The sequence below is a fragment of the Lissotriton helveticus genome, chromosome 5_1, assembly GCF_964261635.1.
Source record: "Lissotriton helveticus chromosome 5_1, aLisHel1.1, whole genome shotgun sequence".
Lineage (NCBI taxonomy): Eukaryota > Metazoa > Chordata > Amphibia > Caudata > Salamandridae > Lissotriton > Lissotriton helveticus.
In genome coordinates, this window is record NC_136065.1 from 1,278,904,325 (window position 1) to 1,278,917,567 (window position 13,243).

The 13,243-nt window shown below is 45.0% G+C and overlaps 1 protein-coding gene across 1 annotated transcript in view; it reads right to left on the minus strand.

The window, feature by feature from the left end:
* Positions 1 to 13,243, minus strand: part of LOC144755304 (fish-egg lectin-like) — a 135,448-nt gene that overhangs the window by 37,361 nt on the left and 84,844 nt on the right. The window contains exon 2 of the mRNA XM_078644099.1: positions 11,625 to 11,864. Within this exon, the coding sequence (XP_078500225.1) occupies positions 11,625 to 11,864 (240 nt within the window). The remainder of the gene's footprint in view (positions 1 to 11,624; positions 11,865 to 13,243) is intronic.

Here is a 13,243-nt window from a genome sequence, read left to right on the forward strand (position 1 = left end):
TTCGCTCCAATAGGCGGGGTCATCCCACCCTCGACACAGCCAGTCGTTGAAAGGGAGTAACTGTGTTGCCCAATAGTATAGGCGGAAATCTGCCATGGCAAGGCCACCATTGTACATCCCCTGGATGCATTTCCCCTAGGTTTCGCTGAGATTGCCACTGGCCCAAATAAAGTTATGTCCCATTGTCAGCATAGAGTTGAACTAGACTTGTGGTAAGTGTAAAGGGTAGTTTTGTAGAACATAGAGTAATTTTAGGAGGATTATCATCTTGTACAATGTAATCCTACCCATGGTGCTAAGGGGAAGATTATTCCACAGTGACTGGTCCTCCAGGGCCTTACGCGTCACGGCAGCAAGGTTCAAATTTCATGTCAGGTGTGGCTCCCAGGAGATACACACTCCAAGGTATTGAAAGCTAACCAGGCGTATCGGAATCCGGGATTGCCATGCCTCGTCCCGGTGGTCCCCCCTCAGAGGGACCAATGGAGATCTGCCTCAGCTGCCCCACAGGTCAATGCCTCCCCAAAAATGCCCAGGATTTGAAGAAGTAGGGCCCTGTTTTAGCTGGTTGGGACATTAATAAAATGATGTTGTCTGCAGAAACACTATGGAACACCAGGCCTCAGTCAGTTAAAGCCTCGCACCTGGACTTTACATCGGATCCACACCACCTGTGGCTCAATGCCAAGCACAAATGAAAGCTGGGATAGTTGGCACCCCTTCTTGGTGCCCCTCCTCACCAGAAATGCGATACCCAGCGCTGTTGACCCGAGGTCCAAACCCCATGCCAGTAAGTACCCCATCAAAGTCAATTAAAAGGAGGGCCGTTGGGCATCCCAAGGCTTTAATACAGCATAACGCTATTTGTACCCTGCGGATGGAGTGCTTGGTGCCACACCAGGGATTGAACCCACATTGGTCAGGGTGGACCAGCTTGTGCATGACCGTCAGCAACCAGTTCCCCAGAAGCTTTGCATACAGCTTTGCATACAGTTTAACCTCGCTGTTGATAAGGGAGATTGGTCAGAAAGAGGTGCGTGTTAAATGTGTCCAGCCAGGTTTGGGAAGTACCATAATTGTGGACTACTCAATCTTGGAAGGAAAATGGCCCATGTCAATGGGTTTGCTGTATAATTTGAGCAGGGGTGGTATAATGTTGGGACGGAGTTTGTGATAGAACTCTACAGGGTATCCGTCGGGTCCTGGTGTTTTACTCTGGTTCAGATCTGCCAATACATCTGGTAACATCCTGGTCCAAGGCGGTCCTGTTCAGGAGTGACAACTGGGACAAGAGGAGTTCCTACATCAAGGTGGGGGGTATTAGGAGGGGGGCGTCATTTCAGTGTACGGTCATATATGCAGAGCACATATCTCCTCATAGTAGTGGGCAAATACAGCAGCAATCTTCGGGCAGTCATCAACCCATCCCCAGGAGTTCCCTATGATGCTGGATATTACCCTGGTTTCGGATTGGTGTGTGTCGAGCCAGTGCAGAAGTTTCCTAGATTTGTCTCTCCGTTCATAGACATGGCGCCTGAATGCCATTCAGCACTTGCAGTGCTAGTCCAGGCAAAAATGACGTAACAAAGCCCTGACTAGTTCTAGTGGGCGTTTATCTAGATCACTTAGTGCTCCGGGTTCCCTGTAATCCTTAAGTATTATTGAGGTTTCAAGCTCGGTGATTAGGTGATATTCTTTGCTGTCAGCCCCTCGAATGTAAGATCAGGTCACGCAACTCATAAAAGCCTTGGCCACTCCCATGAGATCCCACCCAGAATCATCCTAGCCCTCGTTCAGCCCAAGAAACGACAAACTCAAATATTTTGTGAATGTATCGTCTTGTAGGAACCTGGCATTAAGGCACCACATAGGGCGGCTGCCTCTGGGGCACATGTCACAGTGAAATAGAACCGGTGCATGATCTGAAATCTCGTGAAGTAAGATCTGGGATCATGTGCTTCAGAATGAAGTCTTTTAAAGTCACTGTAGGGAAGAGTTACTCTAAAATCTAAAATAGGACCCTTGGGGAAAGGCAGGATGAGCCTACGCTAGTCTGATTTGAACCACTACAGGTTGATGTACACAGGCCTATTCTGGTCCATCACTGCCACTGCTGTTCAATCAAAGCTTGGGATGGAGAAGAGTTGAGGAGAGTGCAGAGACTACTCATTGTAGACACAACATAAATTGCATGAAGCACGTCATATCACTAATGTAGAGATACAAACCCAAGAAAGTGAACAGGGTTAGGTGGGACTTCATATTTCAGCGCTGAGGAGTGGTATTCTTGCAGATAGTGGTCTCAGGAGCTAAAGAAATGCAGAACCTGCAACAGAAAGGCCAAATACCCTGCACTCCTTAAAAACACTACCTCATAGATCCTTTGGCAAAGGAACAGGAAATGTAATGCACAGACGTGCTTACCAGCTTTCTGACGCCTGCCGGGAGGGAAACGGCTCCTGGGTCACTCGCACCGCCGTGAGGGCAACGGCCACAGAGACCATCTTCACTGCTGCAAGGGGTAGGGACTACAACCCCCAGCAGCCCCTTCCCGCTGTTGCAGGGATACAGCGCCACCTAAGGGCTCTTGGTTCTGCAACCCGACATCTGGAAGGCAGTGTGAACAGTGAACATTGTCGGTACTATATCGCCCGAGTTGGGTGAGTTCTTCTGTAATTCCCTAAGACTTGAAACTGTATTGGAGCATTCAATATTTTATTTTTGTCCAGTAGAAGGAAGGAGTTTCATTCTGTTTTACCAGTCTCCTGTCCATATTTGACTGATTGAGAAACTAAGACTGTCATACTACCTTTATAAGGGCTGTGTTCAAGTATGGGGAAAAGAAAAACCATGGATGGGTCTGGTGGAGCTGTTGGAGGGGGCAGAGTGGTCGAGACTGTAAGTGAAAAAGGGTGAGGAAATCGCCAAAGCCAAAGCAAAGGCCAAATAATTGCACCCTGGATAGGATAGACTCGCTGCTAAGTGAATGCGAGGATATCCTATCTAGTGAAACATCTACCCAAATTCTCAGTAAAGATATGTCCCACGGTTCCCCCCTTGTAGCTAAAAATGCCATAGCTCAACAGATAATTCCTGTAATATTCCACAAAACGAGTAGGGGAGATATGTTAGAGCCTCATAAAGAAGGTCAGGTCAGGAAAGGTAGTATTTTACGGGAAAGTAAGGCTGGTCCCTCTGAGGAAGAAAATATAAGGGTTGTTTGCACAAATAGGTTCTTACCCCTTATAGATTTGCAAGAGCAAGATAGGGTAGATGAGGTTACAACCAATCCAGTGGTGATACCATGTGGAACTCCCTCGCCACCTCAAACCTATAATACTGTTGGACTACAGGAGCTGCCTGCTCTTATAGCCAAGCTAAAAGTGGAAGTTACTTCAATACGTCAGAAATTGGAAGAACTTTCTTCGAAGGATGAAACTCTATCTCATAGGTCTTCTCCCTGTTCAAGAAGTTGCAGCCACAGAATAAATCATTCGGAGCAACTTAATCAAATACCTAGCAAGGGAGGTCATACTGCCTTAACTGCTACGGATACCCGGCCTAAGATTCCTGCCCCACATCAAGTTAGTAGAGTCACCGGAGGAATAAACGGTCTTAGCAAAGAACCTATACCATTGGGTGGTCCCACTTGTGCATCTACCCTAAAACCAGACAAATCACAGAACCAAATTAGGCACACATCAGCGGGTGCAGGGTTTCCCATAAATATACATAGGTACTATGATCAAAAAAGTACACTCCGGAACAAGAGGTACACCAGCCCCCAAGGATCTTTAGGGTTAATGTCTCCAAATGTGTTAGCGGGAATATAAGAGAAAGCGAGGACTCCCTCACAAACAAGGCAATCCATTGGATTCGACATGTATGGGGATGTCGTTCTGTTATTAGAGAAGACATACTCAGAGCACAAAGACTCTCTTTTCCAGGGAACTCTCTTGATTCTATAGAATTCACACTGAAGGACTACGACTTGGTTGAGAATCTGGTGGCTCTAGATTTTCATACATCCTCCCCGGACAATTCTCAAATACAATTTAGACGTTCCTCTTCTGTTCCTGGCTCCTCTGCAGGGTTAGGTGTTCCTTCCCTAGAAGGTACTTCAAACCTTGATTCCAATGACTGACTGCATATAGAACCACAGAGAGCTATGCAATCTGGCATAAACGGTTGTAGCATCATCTACCAGCCTAGAGAGGAGACAATCAATTTGAGCACTATGCCGGTAGTTAACAGTTTATTGCATTCAAAGGAAGTCTCTGGGTGAACAGATTTTGATAAGCCTTTGAGTCCTACTGCCCATGAGGGTAGTACAACGATGGATAAGGGAGTTAGTGGTATACCTAATGGTCGGTTAAATGCTATGCCTATATTGCCCCAACGGAGGACATTAATGACCTATACAGTGTCTGGTTTAATAAGGAATGTAAGGAGGCCCGTAGCACCCTGGGGAAAGCGATAAAGTGTGGCGACATGCCCTCGGCTCGGTCTGCTAGGCAGAAATATAAGAAAGCCCAGGAAGTGGCAAAGAAATCCTGAGATGAAAAGAGGTGGCAGGAACTTAAAACCATATAACCACAATAGCCAGATAAATCTGGGCTGAGGGAACCAGAGGCACGGGGTACTGGTAGGCGGCAGCCTCCAGCATGAACTGTGTACCACAATGAACCGCTACCAGTCTTAGTGTTGCTAATGTAAGTGAAGTGTTATATTGTGAGTGCAGGCATCTCACAAAAAGTGAAAGACTGGTCTCACACACCACTGGGTGTCATGCTTCATCATTGACCAGTCCTCGCCCTCTAAAAACTTGGTTTGATAGAGGGCGGGCATACACCTGACGACAGGGATGCACTTCTAAACTAAGTGGGGGCCCAAAGAAATATATATAGTGAGTTAAAAGGCCATTATGGGTGTCAGCTTAGTTTTAATGGTGCCGGCATCCATATGGTAGTTAAAATAAGGTGATCCGTGTCATGGGGATATTAGTGTCCCCCCACCGCTGTATGTGAGGTCAACATGTTTCTGCCAATAGGCCCAACTGGGTCCGCGGCATTCATCAGGACCTTAATATAACGGGCTCCACTCTTACCACACTTCGGTGAGAGTTTTCCACTTGGTGGGGTGAAAAATAATCACACTCCACTTTTTGCAATGGTCAGGTCTTGTAAATCTGAAAAACAAAACAATTCAAAACCTAATAGCACTGTCGCTTTAACTAGCATACATAGAAACAGATGTAGCCATAATCACCATATTCCTTGCGTGAGTGGCTAGTGGGGCAACAGTCAAGTGAGAAACTATTTGGGCAGCCAGGCACTCCGATAAGCACATACTATGGGTAGGACTAAGACACCGGAACCCTCACAGCTGCCTTGCAGTAGCACTCATTAATTATCCAATCTATCACTTAATCCTCAGCCATGCAGACTATAAAAACGAACCACCAGCGAATTCACTTTACCATCGAGGAGCGGAGTCATGCAGTCCTAGGCTTAGAGGCGGAGATCACGTCATTGGACAGTAAGAGTATGAATGCGGAGATGAATGGGTTTTTCCTTACAGGTCACACGGTTATTTTACAACAGTGAGACGCCAACGTGGATTTTTGTGGCAGGTCCCCAGGGGCCATTAATATTGTAATATTCTGCTTTTCTCCCCGTCTCTTTTTTTAGTTCCAGGACCTAAAGGGTCCACCTGCCCTCCCTACTATGGGGCCTATTTGACCTCATCACAGGGTAAGCGCAATGGGGAAAAGGTTCTCCAACTTTGGTGCACAGATTGTTTCTCACTTGACTGTTGCACCAATAGCCTTTATGGGCAAGCTGTTCTGGGATTATGCTCCGCAGGCAGGTGAACTGGGCAGACGTATGCTAGAATGATTGGCAAAGGAAGCAGGTATCAGGGTATCAGTCAGGAGGCTAATTTCAGGGGAACTGTTAGGTAGCATAAATGGAGAACTGCAGAGATATGCAGAGGGAATGGGGAGACAGTATTGTTTTCCACATTGATGTTGTGGATGTTCTTTGGGGCATTTAGGGTGTTAGAGCTATTGGGAAGGAAAGGAGTGCCAGGGTTGTATCGGACTAAAGTGGGGGGTAGGAGAAGGGGAATTAGGTAGTTCAGAGTTGAGATGGAGATAATCTAAGCGAGACCAAACATGTAAGGGGAAGACAGCGTTGCTAAGTGCAGGCTTGTGCCTAGTCCAGTGAGGAATTAAGCTGAGCAAAATCAGGGGTTACAGCAATGGGGCGGTGTTTTTGTCAAGATAATGGGGAGATGGGGAGGCCTGGTCAGTTACTTTGGGTCATGCAAATGGTGCTGGCACAGCTGGGGGAAGCCCCACGAGAATATGGAACACACTCATTCAGGATCACGGTGGCTACGGAAGCAGCTAAACAAGGTTGGGGCAGGGACAGGATAATGCAGTTGGGGCGTGGGTCGTCGGACTACTTTCGCAAGTATGTTCCGTTGGGGGACACAAGGGTATTGATAAAACTTATTTTTGGTCCTCATATAAGTGTCTTTACAGGTGCAGTGGCAGGCCTGGAAGCATCAGAATTGTCTACTCTTTCATGAAATGGGCTGAAAGGCGCGAAATCCAGAAGGGGCAAGGTCTGAATCTCGGGCTTGACAACTCTTTGTTTAAGATCTCTTGCCACGGAAAAAGTCAGAGGCGTTGGCGAGCATTGTTTGAATGTCTGAACAAATTGTTGAAGCATCACACTTGTCCGAATGTGTTAATATTAAATTTAGGGGAAAATGATTACGTGGTATGTAAGGGTTTAGGTTTGATCAAACAGATGAAGCGGGACTTAACAGTGGTCGGATGTTTCATCACGTAGAAGGAATTTATTCCTAGGAGGCAATGGAGGGGGGCAGCAAGGCCTTCCGCCATTGGTAAAGCGAGGCAAAAGAAATCAACAAAGACATGCGAGTATTCAATAGGGACAAGGGTTTTGGCAGGGTAGACACCCGAATTTGAAGTATGAGGTGGGCGTTTTCTTTAGAGAAGCCGGGGTTCATTTGTCTTGCTTCAGAATGGAGCTTTATTTGATACAAGTGAAGCAAGCATTGGATAGGACCCTGAACCAAAGAAGGTACAACACCTCTGCATAGATGGGGAGGGTCAGAAAAGTATGAGCGAAGAAGAAGGACTTTTCTGAGTGGCGGTTGGAAGCTACTTTTTACATTGTTACAGGTTAAGATTAGGTTGTGAGCAAGTTACACCGGGAGTAAGCAACCGATGAGAAGTTAAGATATAAGATACTTAGGGCCAGATGTATCAAGCCTTTTACCGGTCGCAAATGGGCCGATTCACAGAATCAGCCCGTTTGCAAATGGTAAAAAGCCTTTTGGGATGTATAATCCCAGAAGCCACTCGCAAAATAGGGAATCACAATGTTTGCGATTACCAATTTTGAAAATGCATTTAGGGAATCCCAATTTGCGAATCCCTAAATTCAATGCAGGAAGCAGTTAACAATTGTGACCTTACTATAAGGAATCGCAAATTACCACCAACTTGAAGTTGGTGGTAATTTGCAAATTCCTGGAAAAATGCAAATTTTTGCATTTTTCTACATGCCATGTGGCGCAGACACATGCCCCTAGAGCATGTATGTGCGCCACATGTGCACACTTACCTTTTTTGGGTGTGCATCATGGTGTCCTTTTGGCCCCCTATAACCCTTGTTCTTGCATTTGCAATTTCCGATTACCAATTTGGTAATCGCAAATTGCAAATGTCTTCCCATTCGTTCCTATGGGCCCTTAGGCCCATAGGAACGAATGGGAAGGCATTGCTTAATAGCAAATCGCAAATTGATACATCTGGCCCCAAGATAGATTGTTGTTCCTTACCGACCCATAATTTCAACTGTGGAGGTTGTACTTTTCGTACGGGTAAAATGTCTACCTGTAAGGCCATGAAACCGGTCCATTCGCGTGGTCGCAGAAGGACAAAGGTACCTCCTGCTAAACATCCTATTCTCCAGTTCTGGAATATTAATTGCCGGTCGCTACCTAAACATAAATCAAATATTTTTGATTTTTTGTCGCTGAGAAACCTGATGCTCTGTTCCTAACGGAAACCTGGCTTCATAGTAGTTCCGGCCCGGATATTGCGTGTGCCGTCCCTAGCAATTATGTCATATTGAGACAGGACAGAGACTCTGGGAAAGGAGGAGGTATTGCTATAATTTTCAAGTCTTGTTACCTTTGCAAACTTGAAACTTTCCCTCTTCCTGGTTGTGAGGCAGCGCTTTTTAAACTTGCTATTAACCCACGATTTACTTTATCTGGCCTTTTGATATATCGCCCTCCCGGCAATGCCCATACCTGGATATCCGTGCTCACCAACTCTATAGCTCCTCTACTTCTTAAAGCCACAAATTTTACTATTCTTGGCGATTTAAATTTACATCTTGATGACACTTCTTGCGCCTTAAGTAAGAGTTTTTTAAGTGATTTAGAGGTATTGAGCCTGATGTTGTGCAATTCGGGTCCCACTCACTCGGCGGGGCATCAATTGGATCCAATTCTTTCCAATCTTTCCTTTGACTGCTCACAGAGTGCTCGTCCTTTGGACTGGACTGATCATTTCGCAGTCCACTTCGCCCTATCTGACATCAAACTGCCTATTTTGAATAGACAGGGCAAGGGCGAACTAGTCCATAGATGGGGTAAACTAGATATTTCGAAGTTTAACCAACATCTCTTTGATACTCGTCCTTTAAATGACGAAGCCCCTCTTAAAGACCTGAATTTGGCAGTTACATCTTGGCTCACGAATGCTGTAAACATCGTGCTTCCCCCTACTCCGAGACTTTCCAAACTCCATCGATGTCCGGCCCTATGGTTCTCGCCCGATTTAAAGGTTCAGAGAACTAATTGTAAGGCCTTGGAAAGGAAATGGAGGCGCACTTACTCTGCTTCTCGAAAGATCGCTTACAAAGAAGCATTGAAGGGATACCATTCTAGGTGTAAAGAGGCAAGAGCTACATACACGACAAATATAGTGTCGCAAGCTCAGAATTGCCCTCGCACTCTATTTGCAGTGGTTAAAAAATTGACTGGTGCTGATACTTTACCGACCCCCCCAGTCTTGGAAGAAGCCCAATGTAATTCCATTGCGGAATTTTTTATCGCCAAAGTTGAGCGTATTAACAACTCCATGAGTGCCTCTAACACAGCAACTCAGTCTCAACTGGGGTGTGCGACTATGACTGTACCTCTGTCTCTAGGGGCAAAGATAACTAACTGGCTTCTGTTTGATGATGACTCGTTCCTCGCCTGCCTGAACAGTGTAAGATCTGGTTCACCGCGTGATCCGGTGCCTGCTAAAATCCTTAAGTTGCTCGATTTTGAGTGTTGGTGCCCTCTTATGAGACTTCTTAATACCTCCCTGAGTGAGTCTCGTGTGCCACAGGACTGGAAGCATGCGATGGTGGTCCCACTTCTGAAAAAGGCTGGTGCGGACACATCAAACCTTGCCAACTTCAGTCCTATTTCTTTGCTGCCTATCCTCTCAAAGATACTGGAGAGGCATGTTAACACGCAGCTTTCTCTTTTTATTGAAAATCAGGGCTTTTTACATCCATCCCAGTCCGGTTTTCGAGCTCACTATTCTACTGAGACTGCATTACTAGGGGTAACGGAGAGACTTCGGCACGGTATCGATCGCTGTGAAACTTCTGCTCTCATCCTTCTGGATCTGAGCGCAGCGTTCGATACCGTGTCCCATTCCATCTTATTAAATTCTCTCCGTTCCCTTGGAATAGATGGCCCCGCACTTGCTTGGTTTGCCTCCTTTTTAAGTGAGCGCACATTCCAAGTTTTCTCTCAGAAAGCTGCATCCACGATATGTTCATCGGCGTATGGTGTCCCTCAGGGGTCTATTCTCAGCCTGCTGCTATTTAATATCTACATCAAACCTCTCGCTACCATCGCAGAGGAAGCCGGGCTGACTATTTTTTCATACGCCGATGACACGCAAATCGTTTTTCCCTCTCCAGCACTGAAGATAACAGCGTGTCTGGTTTGAAAATTGGTTTGTCACTTGTGGCTGAGTGGATGCAGAGGCATCTCCTCAAGCTTAACGGTGATAAAACCGAGATCATTATTTTGGGGAAACAGAAAGATCTCTGGGGCCCTCAACACTGGCCCAGCACTATGGGTCCTACCCCTCTACCAGTCCAGGTGGTACGTAACCTGGGTTTTCTCATAGATGATAGACTGTCTATGAGGCAACAAGCCACCAAGGTGGCGGCCATCTGTTTTACTACCTTACGATGGCTCTAAAAAATTCTCTGGATGTTGCCTCATGCCGCTAGGAGAACCGTAGTCCAGGCGTTAGTAACATCTCGCCTGGACTACGGTAATGTTCTCTATCTTGGCGCAGATGCCGCGACTGTCAAAAAATTACAGGTCGTACAAAATTCATCAGCTCGTCTCCTTTGTAATATTCCGAGGAGGTCTTCGGCTGTGCAGGCTCTTCGCGATCTCCATTGGCTCAAGATCTCGAGTCGAATTAAATTCAAAGCCTTATGCTATCTTTTTAAAATCAAACAGGGTTCTGCCCCATTGTATCTACAAAGTTTAGTCCAACCCTATAGGCCCCAGCGTACTTTGAGATCATCGGCCAATTGTGATTATGTTATCCCCAGATTTAAGCTAGTGAAGATGGGTGGAAGATCCTTCTCCCATCTTGGCCCCAAGTATTGGAATGCCCTGCCCGTTGCCCTGAAGACCGAGACCAACGTGCTCTGTTTTCGAAAAAAACTGAAGACCCTACTCTTTTAAACTAATTCCCTGTAGCTCTTGTTGCTAAATTCAGCTGTGTCTGATGTCAGTTTTCTTCTTCAGTCTATCCCTTGCGCCGGGAAACCCACTGCGGGTAGCTGTTGCGCATTATAAATTTTAAATAAATAAATAAAATAAATAAATAAATGTTAATAGAAGCAGTTAAAGGTTACAGGAGTTAAAGGTCAACAGTTACAGAAAGAGTAGGAGTTAAACAGTTGCACGAAAATTATGCAAAAGGGGGGGTAACATTAGGGGAGGTGGGAGGAAGTGAAAGTAGGTGAATGAATGTATAGTGAGGCTTAGTTTCGTAAGGCAAAGGCTTAGGTTTACTTTTGTGATGTGCACCTGTCTTCAATAAAGCGGCCTTTTTCACACATATGTGGTCTGTGCTGCACCCCTTTGGCCCAATGGACAACATTACTGCATAATTACTAACATACTTGTGTCTTTGCAGGTAATACTGATGATTTTGTGACATCCGTAACCGAGCATAAGACAAAGGGTATACACCAATATTTAGAATGTATTGTTGCTCAAACAAGGAGCCTTGCATTAGGCACTACAAACTGTGCTCATACAGCTCTCTCCTTTCTGCTCAGTTCTCACTGCCTTCAATATTAATGTTTCAGAACCTTTTTGCATAAAAGGTCAGGATAAACTTACCTTTTCTTACTACTCTCTGCACCCGCTCCTTCATGTAAGGAAGTTCATTGAGGCTTTGCAGGTTACAGGGATTATACGAGGCACTCACCCACATTAATTTATTCATTCATTCACAAGCAGTAACATTGACTTACACCTACCATCAGTCCGGACCCAGTCTCCGCCCACTAGTTTGTAGATGTAGTTGTTTCTGTTCACGCCCCAGACTCCAGCAGCCCCCACTGAGATGTGTGTGAGAGCACCAGAGATCTTTGTCCATCCGCTACTGTAGAGGGTGTAAATGTCGTCATTTGCATTCACTCCGAAAACCTGCCCGTTGCCGGCATCGATTTGGTTCAGTGATCCGGAAACCTGATCACAGTCCAGTTGAACTGTCTGACCTAGAGTTGAGATTTCAAGAGACAGTAGTTTTATACAAGGTCAATGATGGTGATTTTATTGGAACATTTTTACATTTAATTTAATTTACCCTGGATTTTTTGTGAAACGTATTTTAGTCAGTTTAACGTTCAAGGAAGTTACAAGGATGACCATTGGAGGAGAGTATTTTGGGTCCTTTTTGAAGTAACATTAGGAGTGAGTTATAATCACTGTTAGTCTGCACTCACATATATTCTGTGTGACTGAAGTATGGGAAGAAAAAGAAACATACACAATGTTTTGAGTATTCTCATGATTCACACAAATCACATGTGTCCGTTAGAATTGTAACTGACAGGATTGTGCCTTAACATTTAACTGAGGGAATAGCCTTTAACTTGTTATGCCAATTTGTTTACATTTAATGCTCATGACACTGATGTTTACGAGGCTTGCCGTTTATAATTGTTGAATGGATAGTTTACCTACCTTTAGAAGTACGCACTTAATGTAACCTGTGCATTTTAATTTAGCCTAACTGTAGGCCTAAAATGCTTTCCCAATGTATTTTCCATCTAACGTTTGTAATCGTATTTTGCTTGTGTTGTGGAATGTTGCATGTTTCTTGTGTTCCCCCTGAAGGTGGACAAGCCCTCATTTGTTGTGGGAAAGAATTATTATCCTTGTAGATAGAGAGGCCTGTGTAGAAGAAATGCGATAACGAATGGAGGACTTGTTCTCAAGGGAGAAGGAGATTACACCAAGGACATGCGAAATATCTGAGCGTGTGAACATGGTGGGAGAGAAAGGTAGCTGTAGGGTGCTGGAAATGGAAATGTACTAGTGGCATGATGGGAGGTGCTTTAATTCAGAGATTGCTTATGTTGTGTAGCAGTTAGGGACAGCCGACACTCTACTTTAGGGCTCCTTGAGGTATGGACCTCATCCTAAAGTTAGAGGCTACAGGCTACTTGACTCTGGTTGGAGTTACTTCTTAGGAAGGCTCTAACGGCTGACACCTTTCTTCCCCACCTTTGCCAAATTTACTCCAGATTAGGAATCCTATTTGAGGTGGTGTAAGGATAATTGGAGATTTGTAGGGCTTTTAACCGTAACTTGATGGAATCCAAAGTGCATTTTTGTCTTTTGATAATGTATGTTTCAGTGATCTAATTGGTTGTTTTCTTCTTGTTGTACCGCCTTAATCACTTCCGGAGATTCAATTTCATTCTGTTTACTTTGTATTTCTACACCATAATGCTTTGATTGGTGTATATTAATGTTTGAATTAAATAAACTAACTTGAATTTGGTTGTCGACCTGGATTTCTGCCTCGAAGCGGCGAATGTTTAATTTGAGATATTTTGAAAGGAGTTTTCTCTTTTTCTCTCATGCTGAG